The following is a 16,755-nucleotide window of genomic DNA, read 5'->3' as shown; positions in this document are numbered from 1 at the left end:
GGCTGCTTGGTTCTCGTGAATGCGTCTTCACCCTAGCAAATGTAGAAAGGCCAGCTGTCGCAGGCATTTACACAATGTAGCGTTCCTCCGGGCGGTGGGTCAAGCGCTTTCGCTTTCGTTCGATACTAGAAATCTGATACATTTTCCCGTCTTTCGGTGCAATTACATTATTAAGAAAAACGCCTCTTTTTTCTTTCGTTTTTTAATCTTTAATGTTGAAAATTTTCATAGGGAAGAAGTAACGATCCTAAGCGATTGCAAAAAAAATTAAGAACGTTCATGTTCTGTTAAACAGTGGAGCACACAGGATCCAAGGGTGCCGAGCTAAGCGTCCTAGTTAGAAGACAGAGCTTCTTAAACGCGCTTGAGCAGCCCGCTCGCTTCAGATGAAAGGCACCACGCGGTGTGTCGAAGGCAGGGTAAATGGAATGACCTGACGACAAGTCCACAGCTTCGCTGTGAACTGAACTTTAGGCTTAGCCGGCTGCCGCCTGTAAGGCGCTGTCCGCAGGCTATAATAGTATCGTCGTCATCATAGTAGTCGCTGTCTTTATAATGAGAAGCACCACTACCCCAGCGATGTGAGATCAAGCTGCATGCATCAAATGCCCAGTAGAGCTCTTATTGCTGGAATGTTAAGAAGGTTCTCTGGCCTGATTTTAATAATCGGGTGCAGAGATAAGGTTCGTTGGGACGAGAATGTCTGAAAAAAAAAGCTCGTCAGATGCTTCAGTCCGTGCCTGGGCTTTTTTGTTTTTATTTTTCATTGCAGTTTGCTCGTTTCGAGGCGCTTTTTCGCTCTAAAAATGATCCGCATTGCATTTCGAGCCAGTAGATGCAGGTATACAGTGAAAATAATACCTGGCAAAAAATTAATACCTTCTGCACACTCACTGTATTTACAAGGCTGCACACTACGACTTAACTCTAGGGGAGATAGAGGTTTAGCCCGTTAAGAACACAAAGGGAAACACGGTTTCACATAATCATGAGTTATTAATTGGTATAAGGTTCTAGCTATACGCGTATCATTTTGTAGCGATAGCTACATTACGGTAGCATTTCGAGCTTTCAGCGTGGCGGTGGCTGCGCCGCCACGCTTTAACGTGGTTGGTCACGTGGTGCGGAGGAGCTGTCGGCGGCTCGGTGCCATAGCTGGTCACGTGGTTTGGCACGTGGCTGGTCACGTGATGCGGAGCAGCCGCTGCTGCCTGCCGCGCTACCGAGCTGCAACGGCTGTGCGCATGCGCCGTGTCAAGTGGGACGAAGATGAATAAGGAACGCCCCGAGAAACGGAGCGGCGATATGGGGGGGGGGGGGGGCAGATTTTGTAATTCAACTCAGCAAGTTCCACTAGGCCAGCCGTACCTATCGCGTCATTACAGGTTGAACCGGAGCTAAACCACCACCAATTTTTTGAAGTGTTTGGTATTAGGATTTCTAGTTTTAACTCAATCATTATTCTTTATATCTTAATCATTTTTATAACTGGCATACAGTTTCATTTATTTAAGTGATAATTTTTCAGAGTTCCGCTTAAGTTCCATGCACCTACTTCTATTAACTTTTAACCCTTTTTAAAGCCTAATAATTTCCAAAGCGTTAAGGATATGAGGTCCGCCGCTAGGGGGCTTCTAGTTAGGATAGCAGTTGCCACGGCCGTCAAAAATCTTTTCCTTCCTTCGAGTCACATTTTGCTTTTGTAAAAGTGAACAACCATTAATAATAATAATAATAATAATAATAATAATAATAATAATAATAATAATAATAATAATAATAATAATAATAATAATAATAATAATAATAATAATAATAATAATATAATAATAATAATAATAATGTGAGCCTTCCAGGGATCATCTTCTTTCTCTTGTACATACCATCATCATCATCCCGCGGCTGCGCTTGTGGTACGCGCCTCGTGTCCGCCATTAGAAGAACGCCAGGCACAGCCATCTTGCCGTCTCGGCCTATCCTTCTTTCACAAACGTCTTGCCGTCGCGGCCTGGCCTTCCTTCACAATCAATCAATCAATCAATCAATCAATCAATCAATCATTATTTTTCGGTGCCCAGGAACAACCCAAAGGTCTTGGTGCTGGTACACCATTCACACGCACAAAATGTAAATTTATTTCACCACAAAGGAAGACACTCAGGGGAGGTAATGCAGCAGTCAAGGCGATAGAAAAAAAAAGACACATAAACTAGGCGTGACAGCAAGCATGAGGCAAAAAAGCGAAAACAAGAAAACAGCGGTAAATGAAAACAGCTAGAACAGGCAACAGATATATAAATAACTAATGAAACAATAAACAAAAAGAATGAACACAAGAACGACCGATAACAGCCAAGTACAGCATATAGCAAAATACAAACAAGAATAACGCCAATACCAATATGAACGAATAAGAAACCTCTGAAATACAAGCTAGGAATACAATCATACACAATAAGAAATGTAATTAGTGAACGCGTTACAGACAATCAGGCGTGAGTACACAGTATTGAAGAAATAACATTAATGAAAACAAGTAGACGTGATGAACAATTAAGGAGAAAAAACAACAGCATAACACCGGTGCAAATGCACAAGTGTAGTAAAGACAAAATGCATGAAAGGGGAAGTTATGTAAGAGAAAAAGAATGCTCAAAGTGGAACGTCACGAACATCCAATATAAAGGAAGAGAGAGAATTTTCGAATATATCAAGGTGAGGACAAAGAGAATTAAACAACTTTTGCATTCTGTCCAGAGGGGAGAGGGAGTGTAGGAGCGCAGAAACTTGGAATGGTCTGAATTCCCTTATGCTCTTTCGCGGTACACGCAAAAGGATACGCGCTAGGAGCTGAGGGCATAGAATGTGACCATGAAGAATTTTATACAAGAAAATTATATCTGCCCTCACGCGACGGCAGCTAAGAGAAGGAAGCTGCAGTGAGTTACTCCGTCTGGGACGAGAGCTGGAAGTTTTGCAAGAAAACCTATGTTGAAGTATGCGTAAAAACTTGTGCTGAACTCTGTCGATTTTTTCACAGTTTGACTGGCAAGTGCTGTTCCAAACAACAGACGCATATTCCAAAAGCGGCAAGCATATGGAGAGGTAGAGCTTTAAGAAAGGAAGTGGGGCTCGCAACTCTCTCGAAAGCCTGCAAATGAAGCCGAGTGTACGCATAGCCCGTAGAGCAATGCGTTTTGTATGAGAGGAGAAGCTGAGGCTACGGTCGAAAAGTACGCCGAGGTCATTAATTTCATCAACCCTGGGCAGCGGCTTACCATTCACAGAATAAGAGTAGAGAAGACTGTGCGTTTTACGCGTAAATGAGACAACCTTGGTTTTAGATGAATTGAGAGTGAGTCCATTCTTCAAGCACCAATCAGAGAAGGCGGATATGTCCGATTGCAATGACAAGCAATCATGAAGAGTATGTATTGCCTTGAACATTTTTATATCGTCCGCATAAAGGAGAAACGAGGAGTTTTTGACCACGGAGGAAACGTCATTGATAAAAACAGAGAACAGAAGCGGGCCTAATACCGAGCCCTGAGGAACTCCGCTGGTTGGAGTGTAAACAAATGAGGTCTGTCCATTTACACTGACAAAGCAGGACCGATCAAGAAGATGGTTGCGTAGGAGGGCTACAATTGAAACGTCGATCTCAAGAAGCAGAAGCTTTTGAAGAAGTAGTGAGTGAGTAACAACATCGAAAGCTTTGCTCAAATCACAGTACACAGCGTCTACCTGACTCCTCTGAAGGACTTCAGCTGATGTATACGTCATAAAAGTCACAAGGTTAGTTGTAGTAGAACGACCTTTTATGAAACCGTGCTGATTATGTATGATTACATGTTTGAGGTGGAAGGAAAGTACTTTGTGCAAAGCTAGTTCAAAAAGCTTAGAGGTTGCACAAAGAAGAGAAATGGGGCGGTAGTTCGAAACATCAGATTTGTTTCGTGATTTGAAGACAGGGAAAACACGCGCCGTTTTCCACACGAAGGGGAAAGGCAGAATTTTTCAAACAGTTATTAAATATCGTGGTTAAAACAGGGACGAAGGTACTATTGAAGGCTTTTATTATGGCGGCTGGAATGCCATCAGGTCCAGGAAACAAAGATGGTTTCAAACACTTAAGACTCTCACTTACTAACTTCTCGTCAAGAAGAACGGAATTAGGTGCGCCAGCTGGAAGGCATACGGAATCGCAACGTGGAGATTTGTACACGGAGGAAAAGTGTTGAGCAAAGCCGTCAGCGACATTCCGAATTTCATAACCATGAGAGTCAACTAAGTGAATATGACTATCAGATTTATTCAGAACGCTTGCGAACGTATCGCCAGAATTCAGTAGGACGATTAGAGGCACTATTCTCTAAATATTCAAGATATGACTCATGATCCCGCTTGTACAGGCGTTTGCAAAGGGAACGCAAGCGGCGAAATTCATCTGCCCATGTATCCAGCCCAGGGCGTTTCGCTTTATGGTGGGCCCGCTCCTTATGTTTCAGCGCTGTTCTAAGTTCCTTGGAAAACCAGAACGGAAACTTGCTGCGAGTAGGAGTGTGCAGAGGTATGTACTGGCGCATACCATTGAGAACTATTTCAGTGAAGCGACTGACTTGTTCGTCAACATCGCTGATTTCGCTTAAAACAGACCAGTCGACAGAAGAGAAGAAACCGAAGAGACCAACATAGTCGCCAAGTGCGTAAGCGAAACGGGGGGAATTCCCCGCACGATTTGAATTAGCAGAAGGTGGGACAGAAACCGAAGCCGTTATTAGAATTGGAGGATGAAATTTGTCACAGGGAGTAAGTGAGATGTCAGATGTCGAGACTCGAACATTTTCAAAATTAGATAAACAAATGTCATGAACATTACCACAACAGTTTTCAATTAAATTGTGTTGCTGCAAGGTGTTAAAAGCTGTGAAATCTAAAAGCCGGTTGCACTTACTAACTACATAATGATTGTTGTGAGAATATGTAAAGGTATTCCAGTTAATACCTGGAGTATTAAAATCCCCTAAAATGAGTAGTTTGTGCTTGCTATGAGAAGTGATAGCATATTCGATAGAATGTAGTACATCATCGTAGGCAGAAGGAGGCAGATTAGGGGAAATGTAGAAAGCTGCCAATAAAAGTTTTTGATGTCGAGTTAAAGTAAGCTCTAACCAGACAGATTCTTCAATGGTTTCCAGGTCGGAACGCCGAACGCACTGCACGGAACTGTCAATAGCAATGTGCACGCCCCCTCCCTTTTGTTTAGAAGCTGATTCAGGGCGGTCACTTCGAAAAACAGAATAGTTATCAGGAAAGAAGTCACCAGAGTTAACTTCGCTAGACAGCCAAGTCTCAGTAATTACAACAGCCGAATAACAAGAGGCTAAAACATTGAAAAAAAAAATACAGGTCCCTTAGTCCGAAGACCTCGGGCATTTTGGTAATATATATCCATGTTAGGGTTGACTGCGATCAACCGTCAGCTCGGAAGGATGCAACATACCATCCAGGAGCTTTCCACGAAAAGCCTTGAAGATGCAGCCCGTAGGCCACACCGAAGGGTCAACAAGCTGATCGTAAAATTCCGCGCTGACTGTGAGGTAGAAGGACGAGTAAGAGTCATATTTCGTCTTCAACTGCCGGCAGGAAAGAGGGGTGACGTTCACAGACTTGAGATGGTTCGTCAGATCAGCCGACGTTGTCTCAGGGCACAGCTTGGAGACGAAAATAGCCTTCGGGCGCTTCTGAGGTCTGGCGACGTTCAGACTGGATGAGCTCGACGAGCCAGTGATGGCTGGGCTTCGGTGCTTCTTCTGTGCCTCAGGCGAATTAACTAGAAGTGGGGGAACAGATACAGATGTCGGGCAGGTGGCCAAATCAGCGGGTGCCATCCCACAGTGAAGGGCAGCAGAGTAGCTCTTGGATGGCTGGAACATACGGGAAGGACTGCTCGCGGACAGGGGCTCGACGAAAGGCGGATCACGCTGCGATGAAGCAGGGCGCCTCGCAAGCTCCTCGCGTAAGCTGCGAACATCAGCCCGCAGAGAGGCAACGACCTCGGCCTGGAGAGCGAGCGCCCGCGAGTTGTCACCAGGAAGGCGCTCATTCTCCTCCCGCAGCTGGGCGACCTCGTCGCTCAGAAACGAGATTCCTTCAAGTGCGTCGAGGAGGAGAGCCCGAAGGGAGGCAAGCGCACCGTCAGGTTCGCCCGTCGGGGAGGAAGTGAGGGAACCGGTCGGGTCGGTCGGGTGATGGGGCTGGTGGGCCGTGGAAGAAAGGAATGCAGCCGCTGACTCGCCACCGTCGCTAGGCTTAGCACCGCCGCAAGACGACAAACACAGATTGCACATGAATGGTCGCGAGCCGGACTTCAAAAGCTGCAGCTCGTCGTCACAATAATAATAATAATAATAATAATAATAATAATAATAATAATAATAATAATAATAATAATAATAATAATAATAATAATAATAATAATAATAATAATAATAATAATAATAATAATAATAATAATTGGCTTTTGGGGAAAAAAGGGCGCAGTATCTGCCTCATATGTCGTTGGACACCAGAACATCGCCGGCTGCGGAATAATTTCTACCACCTGGGGATCTTTAACGTGCACTGACATCGCACAGCACATGGGCGCCTTTGCGTTTTGCCTCCATAAAGACGCAGTCGCCGCGGTCGGGTCGAGCCCGGGAACTACGGATCAGCAGCCGAACGCTCTAACCACAGAGTCACCGCGGCGGGTGCGACTGATAATGATAATCATAATAATTACAAATATATTAACAGTGAGGGCTTCACCCGAGAAGGCGGCCATTGAGGGAGGGGGCCGGTGTCCCTTACGGCACCTCGCTCCTGTTGACGGACCCGTCACCGGCGTCTTTTCTTTAGGCTATGAAGATATAACAATGGTGGGTAGTGATATGGTAACTAAAAAGCAAACACGTGCATGCAGCATATGCACGTTGTTGCAAAAACCACGTAACGTGTAACGCGGTGCACGCGCATCTAAGTCGTGTTCCGTAAACGAACACACGTTCGTTTCATGTCGGCTGCCGCGAAGCGCACATCCGTCGAGACTTGTTAATGGCAACACTCCGGTTTGATGTGCTATTAAAAATTTCTTCATGTGGTTTGCAATGTTGGCAGCCGTGGAGGTGGGTAGCACACAGAGCTGGCTGCAATTTGTTCGCGGCTTGCAGACAACCAGGCTTGCACTCGACCATTCCTTTTGGATGCAGCCAGTGCCGAGCTTCACTTCAATTGCCGAAACTGGCACTGCACGCTCACGGGACAGCTGCAGAACTTTACAGAACCAATGGAGCCTGTGCAAGCGAATTGAAAGGACCTGTAAAGACTCTGTCGTTGAAGACTTGTGTTATGAAGCGGGAAACGCTTAGTGAAGAGTAGGGTGGCGTCAGTGTGATCCTCTGCTTCCATCTCCTGGTCCGCCACTGTGGCTTAGTGGCGATGTCGTTCAGCTGCGAATCTAAGGTGAACCACAACACCCGCGGCTCCATTTCGATGGAGCAGGTACGCGAAAACTCTTGTGTCCTTCGCAATGTCTCTTCATGTTAGCGAATTCCAAGTTGCGGAAATTAATTCAAAGCCCCCCACCTTAGTTCCTCATAGTGCATGTGCAGATTTGCGGTGATCGCGCCCACGTACCATACTATGCCATACCATACCATACCATACCATACCATACCACCTATTCATTTTATTTCATTTCCAGGTGCACTTTTAAATCTTCACCACGAAAACTGAGCACAGTATGCGCCGTGCGCACTAAATTACAGTTTAAGAGACGACTTTGGCGCTCTAGTACCCTGTGAACGTGACCGTTACCGGAGTACCAGGAGCCCGCGCGCCGTCAATGCGTGTCCGCAGGTCATATGGAAGTCACCAGATGGCGCCAGGTCTCCGGCATCTGCGGGCAAGTCTGCCGCATCGAGGCAATTAGCGCGTGCGCACTGGAGTGGGCTGGATCCTGGAACCAGGTATCGGTAACGGTGACACAGGACATGGTATTTTAAAGATGTGTTATGTCCAATATTATTTTGCCGTTAATCTTTCCTTATATTTACTCTTGCAGGGCGCGAGGAACAGTTATCCGACCGTGCCCATCGCTACCGCTATCGTGAAGGCGATATCGACGTCGTCGTTCACAACGACACGGGACCGCTATACGGTACAATAAAGTCACTGTAACTGGGAAAATGTTGCATTCATTTCCTCTGCGCCGCCGCTTCTCTGATTCGCTACCCGCGGTTCCAAAACAATGCACCGCCGCAATATTTCTGGGGTTTTCCGGGCGCTGCTGCTGCAGTTGGAAGACTTCGTGTGAGACGTGCTGCAGAGCTTGTTATGTCGCGTTTAGAGTTTTGAAAAATCCTAGCAAGTGAATGTGAATCGAGGTATTGCCTGGTAGCGGCACCTTCGAGCGAAGCAACCGCGAGAAATCCGGGAAGGCCTTTTTAGAGCGGAAAGCTCTACTTCTTCGATGTTGAGCTTGAAGGTCTTCTGGCTCTTAGATTTGACCTCGAACGGGAGATGCGTCCATGTGCAAAATGGCGCGTGGCAGGTGTCTTGATCTTCTTCATCGACGCCATAGCTGCGCGCTTGGCAGTCTGGTCCGCCGCTGCGCTGGCTGCTGCTCGGCCGCTCCTCCTCGCCAATTTTGGCAGGTGTTGTGTCACGTGATTCGCTCTGGCTCTTGGCAGTCACGTCTGCCGCTGCGCAGACTGCCGCTTTGGACGCCTGCTCTTACACCTCCGAAGAGAGCTTGAATGAACTGCTGCAGAAGCAGAAGACAGCTCAGGAAACTCTTGTTAACTGGGCCTTGGAGATTACCCCTGCTTGGGGGTCACATTGAGGTACAGTCGCCCATGATCTACAAATAATTGGCAATAAAATTTTCTCCCTTGTTGTACATGATACATCACGTGATTTGTTCTCGCTGAAACAATTTGCTCTCGCTGAAGTCTTGCAAAAATAAATGTGAACCAAATCTAAACCCTGGCTAACATCTTGAACAAAACTTTCGCCCTGTATATCCTGTCTTAGGTGAGTTGAGCCACATCCGCTTTTTTTTCAACTCCAAGCGCAAAAGTGAAGGCAAGCGATGAACAATTTGACTAAGCAAGGAACTGCGCAGCATAGACATGGATGTGAAAAGCGGAAGGACAGGCGCAAACACTTGACTCTTCATGTATATGTTCGTTTGGTGCAGTCTCTCGCTTAACAATATAAAAACAACTTGGTAAACAACTTGTATTCTTGAACTACGCTATTTGGCTGCATATAATAAATTAGGACCAATCCGCACCCACGAGCAACACAAGACTCTGCAAGACAAGTTTCGGTCAGAACTGGTGCTTCGTGGCACTCTGCATGTGTCAGTAAGGGACGTAATACAGGCGAGGTCATTGGGAGCTGCGTGGGAAGCTATGAACGTAAGGCATGCCTTGCCCCAAAAGAAAACATCCAACATAGTGGTGTCAGGTTGGGGAAGCCCTAATAAATGACGGCGGGAGCGCCAACGAAATTCTTTCGAAGTGATTGGACGTTTTCTAATTTACATTGTTACTTTCTTGTGGCTCACGTGCAGCGTAGATATAGCTAAACTTACGAACAGCGGAACTTCTGTGACTGCCGCGTCACTGAGCCTGATGAAGCATCCGGAGGGAGCTATGAACTTTCGTCCGCGTCTGCTGAACAGTTCGACAAATGTAGCAACATTTTAGCGGGTTTGGCTTCATTTACAGCACAATAGCCCCGTTAAAGTAGCTCTTTTGGTCGCATGCTTCCTAATGTTCGGCTACCGCGCTTCGACAGATTTTGGTTGTGTGCTTTTTCATAGATACCTCCAAACGTCCTCAGGACGTTCTCAAATGGTCAAAACCACACGATCCATCCACGCTGTTTCCCTCCGAGGAAATACTCAGCAACCCTCCAGTGCGTTAATATCTGTAGAAACGCTGCCTCATACGCATCTTTTTCCCAATACCAATGGAATAAGAGCTGACATATCCCAATTATTTGACCTCACACATTTACTAGACGGGACTGAACCAGACAACAAAGTTCGTTGTCTTGTATTCCAGTTATTCTACACTAAATTTCTTTCCCTATTAGCATCGCCTGCGTGAATTAAAAAGAGGCACTGAAAAAAGTACTCGACTTTAAACTCACTGAAAAATGGCGCGCATTGACAAGAGATCTGCAAGCGCGATGCCCGCCAGGCACGGAGCGTCTCATAAGTAGTCAGTGACTTTCATAGTTGTCGAAAGTGCAGTATTCGTTCACAGGGGTCAGAATATCTCTTCTTGACTTGACAAACTACAGCTCATCTATTACATAATTTAGAGAATTTGGTGAACAACGTTCCTAGGCTGATAAAAATATCACACAGCTTCTTAGCGCGATAAACCCAGATATGAAGTTTTCTTTTCTTTTTTTTTAAATGGTTAGCGTCTCTACGAGTTATCTGCTGATAAAAAGGTCAAGTAATGCTGAAATTACAGTACCCCTCCTTCATGGCGGCAATACCGGTAATATCTTCTATTGATCACAGACGCATAAACGCGCAAAAATGGTCACAAGCCATAGGAGTTCTTGCCATCTGTAGTTCGGAAAGTAAAACTGAGAAATAAACAACAAAGAGCCAAGCTACGTTCCTAGTGGTTATATGTGTATGAAATGCAATCCAGGGATGTATGGCTATTTCTACCTCGAGCTTCCGTTGGATCCTCGACATAGGCTTGACATGTAGTCCTTCTATGGGAAGACAATGAAGATAGCAAGCTTACGGGGCCGAAATAAGTCTTGTGTGGGGAGTGCAGCCAATCAATCTTTTCCCATCGCTAATTTCAATTTGTTATTAAAGCAGTTTGCTCCTACCTTTGTGGTGATACGCAACATTGTGAAATTTTTTGTTCTGCAATTCGGAATGGCTCTGAGCCTGTGTTTGGATATTCTTGAGAAGATATTGAGAAAGTTTTCCGCTAGTTCTTTCAACCCTTGATTGAGAGGAAAGGGGAATGTGTCAGCAAATTGTTGGCATTGACAGGCTTAGTGGCGCAAGGTCTTGCAAGTTTCAATTTGCCCGCATCATCTTGCATTATATTTCCTGTTGGCGATCAAAATTATCATTACTTTTATATTGGTATTGGATTTACGGAATACGTCTTGCTAAGAATGGGGCAGAAGATGATAATGATGATGAGGATGATGATAATGATGACCTCAGACTTAGTGGCACAAACGGCGGGGGATTGGCCAGGGTGCATTGCGGATAGGACTGTGTCCATGCTTGTGCATTGAACGAAGAAAAAGTGACGCTTGTTATCCAAGCCACAATCTGGCTTGGAGCTCTTCCATTTGTATACCTGATTATACTGCCACATTCTCTGCATAGATTTTGGCAATTGGTTTGGTATTCTCAAAATTCTGAGGCATGTAGCAGGGATTCATATCCTTGCAGACTGCCTCTCAGTCTTATTCTCTCTCCAAATTTCCCGAAAATCTCTATTGAATTGCTCCCTTAGGTTTTTGTTCCGTGTACAGTGCGTGAAGTGCACTTTGTCTGAGTACCTGGTCATTCGGGTGTCTATTTCAAGGAGGTGGCTGATTTACTAGAAAAGTCAGCTCTCAGTGTCGATGTAACATGTCCCATAAAAAGAGAGTAATTATTAATTGGCACCCATCTAAGCGCAGCCATACGGCTACAAAGGAAAGCTAACATCTTTCTCAGAAGCTTCGTTTGTAAAAGAAAAATTAGTCCTCGTCTGGGGTTCGAACCCTGGACCACCCTTTCATCAGAGCAGTCGCTTTACCAACTTAGCTAACCGGGACGGTACGCTTATGGTGGGGAGAGAGCGAATTGATCAATAACCAGGAGTGGGAACAGTGTTCGTCAAATGTTTTAGGGTAATTCCCCAAGGTGTAGAAGATTTTGTAATAAGGCAGTAATTAGTTTTTGGCATCCGCCCAAGCGCAGCCACACGTCTACAAGAGAAAGCTAACAGCTTTCTCAGAAATTTCGTAGTAAAATCTACAAATCAACTCTATTACTACTCTATTAGATCTATTACATATCTACTCCACCTTGTGGGATTCCCCTAACAGATTTGACCAACGCTCTTCCCAATTGGAGTTATTGATCAATGCGATCTCGCCGTACCATGATCTTGCCGTCCCGGTTAGCTCAGTTTGTAGAGCGACTTCTCCGGTGAAGCGGGGTCTGGGGTTTGAACCCCGGACATGTACGAATTTTCTTTTAACTACGAAGTTTCTGAGAAAGCGGTTAGCTTTCATTTCTAGCCGTATGGTTCCGCTTGGGTGGATGCCAAAGAGTAATTACTCCATTATTAGAAATCTGCTCCACATTGGGGGATTCCCCTAAAACATCTGAGTCATCTATCCCGTTCCTCGCCTGATTCTGTTAGAGACTTCCTTTTTCTAGCGGTTCCAAAATATCTCAGCTAGCTTGAGTGATCCGTTGCTCAATACCGTGGATTTTGAACACTTAAAGTACCCACGGAATGTCCTGTGGTGTAAACCAAGGCTGTGTGAGGTGTTTAGGACGCTTCTGTGATGGAGAATCCGCCACCTAAACTTGTACTTAGGTAGATAGGGGTCCGCTACGACAAACCTTTGTGTCTCGTGCGGTTAAGTTAAAACAAGCGAACATTTTCTCCTCTTTAGCCGGCGGTTCGCAGTTCAGAGAAAGCAGTATTTGGAGGTCCCTTTTTTAAAGATAGGACTCCCTCTGTCTCTTCCAATTCTTCTCTCGTACGGTGTGAGGGACAAGGGATTCTCGTTAAGAAGTGTTTACGGCTACCTTCATGACTACATTACTGCAATTGGTCGGCTACCTTGTTATATGTATATAAATTTCTGCCGCATGTCCTAAATTATGTTTTATTCAATTCCTGGTTCTTCTATTGTATTTTATTCGAACGTTTAGAAATTTTTTTTTAGATTCAGTCTTCTACTTTGCCGCCTCACGTCTTTTTTTCCTTGGCCAATCCCCCGCGTGTGCATGTGCTATGATTACAGAGGGGAAGAAGAAGAAGAAGTAGAATAAAAACGCAACACCGATGGCCCCCTCTAAGCGGCAGCTCAAGTAAGAATCGCTCATTACGTTCGTCTTATCTCGTCGAAGAAGATCTGAGAGGTCGTGGGAAATACCAGCAAAGAGATAGCGTTGAAGGACATTAATATCAGCAGTCTTCTTCTTTGTGCTGTGCCTTGTAGTTTCCTTGCGGTCAGGTCTGTTAGTTGCTTTTGCCTTTGTGTGATGAAATGGTTGCCTATGGGTCCTTTACTTAAAAGGTATCGCCTGAGGAAAATCGGCACATGTAGTCGCCCTTGTGTCCAAGAATCCAAGGCCATTAGCGGCATTGGCGGCCGCTCATCAGTTGAGATGGAACGCAGGGCGATCGGGAAGTGTGCGATATCAGTGCTTGTAACACTGTGCCATGCTCCAAGCTGGTTCTCTGGTGATGGATTTTGAAAGTGCTAGCATCATGTAATTGGTTTCTTACTGTCACGTGACCTAGATGACGTCACAATTTTGCCAGTCCCTGATTTTCGTGGCAAAGAACTCCTGGGTTGTGCCTCGACGGCAGCTTACATGATATCGCATATAGGAACGCACCCATGGATGCGTACACCCTTGTCCAAAATAAACAAGTGTATGTGTAAATATGAATATATGCGCTCTAAACCTAAATATTTAAGCCTAAACGATTCGATTAAAAGCAAAGAGCTGTTGTAGTAGGCGTCAACATTGCTCTACTGAGAATTTGGTATTTTTTTTTTTGGGGGGGGGGGGCGGGGGTAGAAGGAAATGGCGCACTATCTGTCTCACATATCGGCGGACTCACCTGAACTGCGCGGCAAGGGTAGGGATAAAGGAGGGAGTGAAAGAAGAATGGAAGGAAGAAATAGCGTAGTGGAGGGCTCCGAATAATTGAGACCACTTGGGGATCTTTAACGTGCACTGACCTCGCACAGCGTTTCGCCTTAGCGTTTCGCCTCCATCGAAACGAAGCCGCCATGGTCGGGTTCGAACCCGGGAACTCCGCATCAGTAGCCGTGCTCTACGGAGAACTGCACTGTTTCTAAATTCAAGCGGCCATTTCCTTGTGCAGCTCGCTGCTGCTTATTTCCTTCAATATTACTCAGACGCCTTTAAGCGATTTATATGTGAGGAGATAGACTGCTGCTTCGAGCTCCAGGGCGGTGCAGGCTTACTTCGTTGTTGGCGCAGGTCTCCCACCCTCCTCGAAGCGGACGGACTGCGCCTCCCCCGCGGGCCACAACCATGGAGGGCTTCATCGAGTACGACCGCTAGCAGTGCGGACGTCATGCAGGAGGGCTTCAGCCCGTTGCACTGCCTTGTCTTAGGCGTCTTCATGGGGCTCGTGGCCAGCTCCATCATCTACCTGGCCTTCACCACTGACACGGTACGCGGAGGCTGCAAGCCGGCGTGTACCGTTGCACAGCTTTGGGGACAAGTGTAACTCAGAAATTTGCTGTATAACAATTTTCCATCGGAAAAGTATTTATTCTTTCTTCTTTTATTATTCAGTAATTATTCCCTCTGAACAATTTACCGAATGAAGCTTTCAATCAGACACGTGTAAGCGTTTGGAAACAAAATTATGATTCTTTTATAGTTTTCAAGCAAATGCAGGCTGCGCCGTTCTGAGTGGTTGCAGCGGAAAATAAAATGGGGAATAAAATGAAAGCTGGAATTGATGGAAGCAAAGGGCACAGTAGCTGTCAAACATATCTCTGTTTACACCCGAACAGTGCCGTAAGGTAAAGGAGGAAGGTGGGAGTGAAAGAAAAAAGGCGGAAAGGGGTGCCGTTGTGGAGAGGCCCCGGAAAATTTTCGAGCACGTGGGGTTTTTCAATGTGCACTGATATCCCACAGCAGACGGGCGCCTTGTGCGTTTCGCCTCCACCGAAATGCGACCGCCGCAGTCGGGTTCGAATCCGGGGAAATGAGCCGAAGGGTGGCTTCAGGTAGGCCGTTCAACTATCAGGAACAAGAGAAGACGTCCTTGTGGTTCCCATATCCGAACATGACAATTCACTCCGCTTGGGCCTCATGTTTCGCGCTGCCGAAGAGCTTAGTGACAATACTGGAATAAATTTAAAGCGTACTCTTTGCTCTGTTTTCCAAAGGTAAGCGCTGGCTCGCAAAGGCTTATTGCCAGCAACTCATTTTGAGGTTGTGATACGAGTTTCTTGGTTGGGAGCCGCCATTTTGTTGATGTTTATCAAGAATGGCCAGAGCTCTGGTGTGAACATGTAGTTGTAAATACCTACCTTTTGTTTACTTCGTGGCTGATGGTGAGGCAGTGGTTTCAAATTTGCCGAAACAGTGGGAGTTAATGGCCTATAAGCACCGTAGCGCTTCTGCAATCGGGTAGTTCCCTTCTCCGGCTTTGCGGCAATATTAGAGGAGCATAAACGGAGGGGTATTGCGTCTCGGCGGTTTCACCTTGACAGACATCTGCAAGCTCACTTGTTATATGAAGGTAGAGAACTACCATCATGCTACTCTTTCGGTCAGCACCATCCCGCCGCTCCAGCGTGGCGTCGCTTTCAGCTCCTGTCACCTAGGTGCCTCGATGATCAGCGGCGGCGAGCGGACATCAAGGCACCCTACTGTCAGCATCAGAGGGGTCAGTGTTCACGTGTGCTTAGAACCCTCTGACAGAAGGGAAGATTTGCCTGTTTGCGGCTCCACCTGTAACTTCTCGCGTCAACATTTATTTACAGAGGCACGAAGACCTCATTGCTTCTGCTTTGCCCAGGCTACACGTCATTATGCCCAGATTTCTGCGCGGATGGAAATATTGGAGATGTCCGCCAGCCAATGCTGTAATTTCATGAGAGCGGTCAATGCCTGCGATAGAATCTTGCTGTGTTCCAGCCTATATGCTGAGAAAGCAAGCTATACTTTATACTGGCTTATGAAATGCTTGGCTTCCTCGAAATGCTCCTCCCTCGAAGTAATGCCCTCGGTTTTGACTCCCCGATCACTCAATGGGCATATAGCACTACATGTGCGAAGGATCACTGATGATGGGGACAACCACGAAGATGCTCACTCGTGAAGACGGGGGAAGAAAGGCCGCCTGTTGTGACCGGAAGGGAACGCCACCGCTAGGGGCAGCACGTGTTTAGGAACAATCCTATTCGCCGATTCTGTTGGCGTTTCTATCATAGAAAAAAAAAACTCTTCCGTTGTGTCCTTGGAGCAGCTAATGATGAGCAGAACATTTGCGACCTCAGTCAACATTGAAACGCCAAAAACGTTATATGCGCAATGTTTTATTTATTGAACCGCCTAATTATGAGCAGGCAGAAGCTCTCATACTGCTTACTGTTCGAGAACTTCGATTTTCTACCAGAGAGACGGGCCCTCTGCTCGAGCAGACAACGCGCGGCGCTAGGCTCCTCGGCGCCTTGGAGTGGGCACAGTAGGCGCCCAGTGATTTGTTACTTCATTCCGCCTAATGAAGGCCCGTTTCATGACGTCGTGCCGCGGATAGCAATGCCGATCGGGTGACTGGCAGCTGAGCTTATAGGTGCATACGACGATGTGCAAAACCGTCTGAGGCGCTCCCATCCACTGCGAGTACAGAGACATGCTTAGACCAGCTGTCTTGAATTTCTTGTGCTTTTGGCTACTGCGAGAAATTCATAATTATGCCTTAATAA

General features: G+C 46.2%; 1 protein-coding gene across 1 annotated transcript in view; it reads left to right on the top strand.

Annotated features, from left to right (window-relative positions):
* The first annotated feature begins 13,097 nt into the window (after positions 1-13,097).
* The window catches only part of LOC144119870 (uncharacterized), a 64,856-nt gene continuing 61,198 nt past the window's right edge, over positions 13,098-16,755 (top strand). The window contains exons 1-2 of the mRNA XM_077652390.1: positions 13,098-13,138; positions 14,288-14,483. Of these exons, the coding sequence (XP_077508516.1) occupies positions 13,113-13,138; positions 14,288-14,483 (222 nt within the window). The 5' untranslated portion in view covers positions 13,098-13,112. The remainder of the gene's footprint in view (positions 13,139-14,287; positions 14,484-16,755) is intronic.

This window comes from Amblyomma americanum, chromosome 2 (genome assembly GCF_052857255.1).
Source record: "Amblyomma americanum isolate KBUSLIRL-KWMA chromosome 2, ASM5285725v1, whole genome shotgun sequence".
In the NCBI taxonomy this organism is placed as follows: Eukaryota; Metazoa; Arthropoda; class Arachnida; order Ixodida; family Ixodidae; genus Amblyomma; species Amblyomma americanum.
This window is presented reverse-complemented; position numbering and strand designations above follow the sequence as displayed.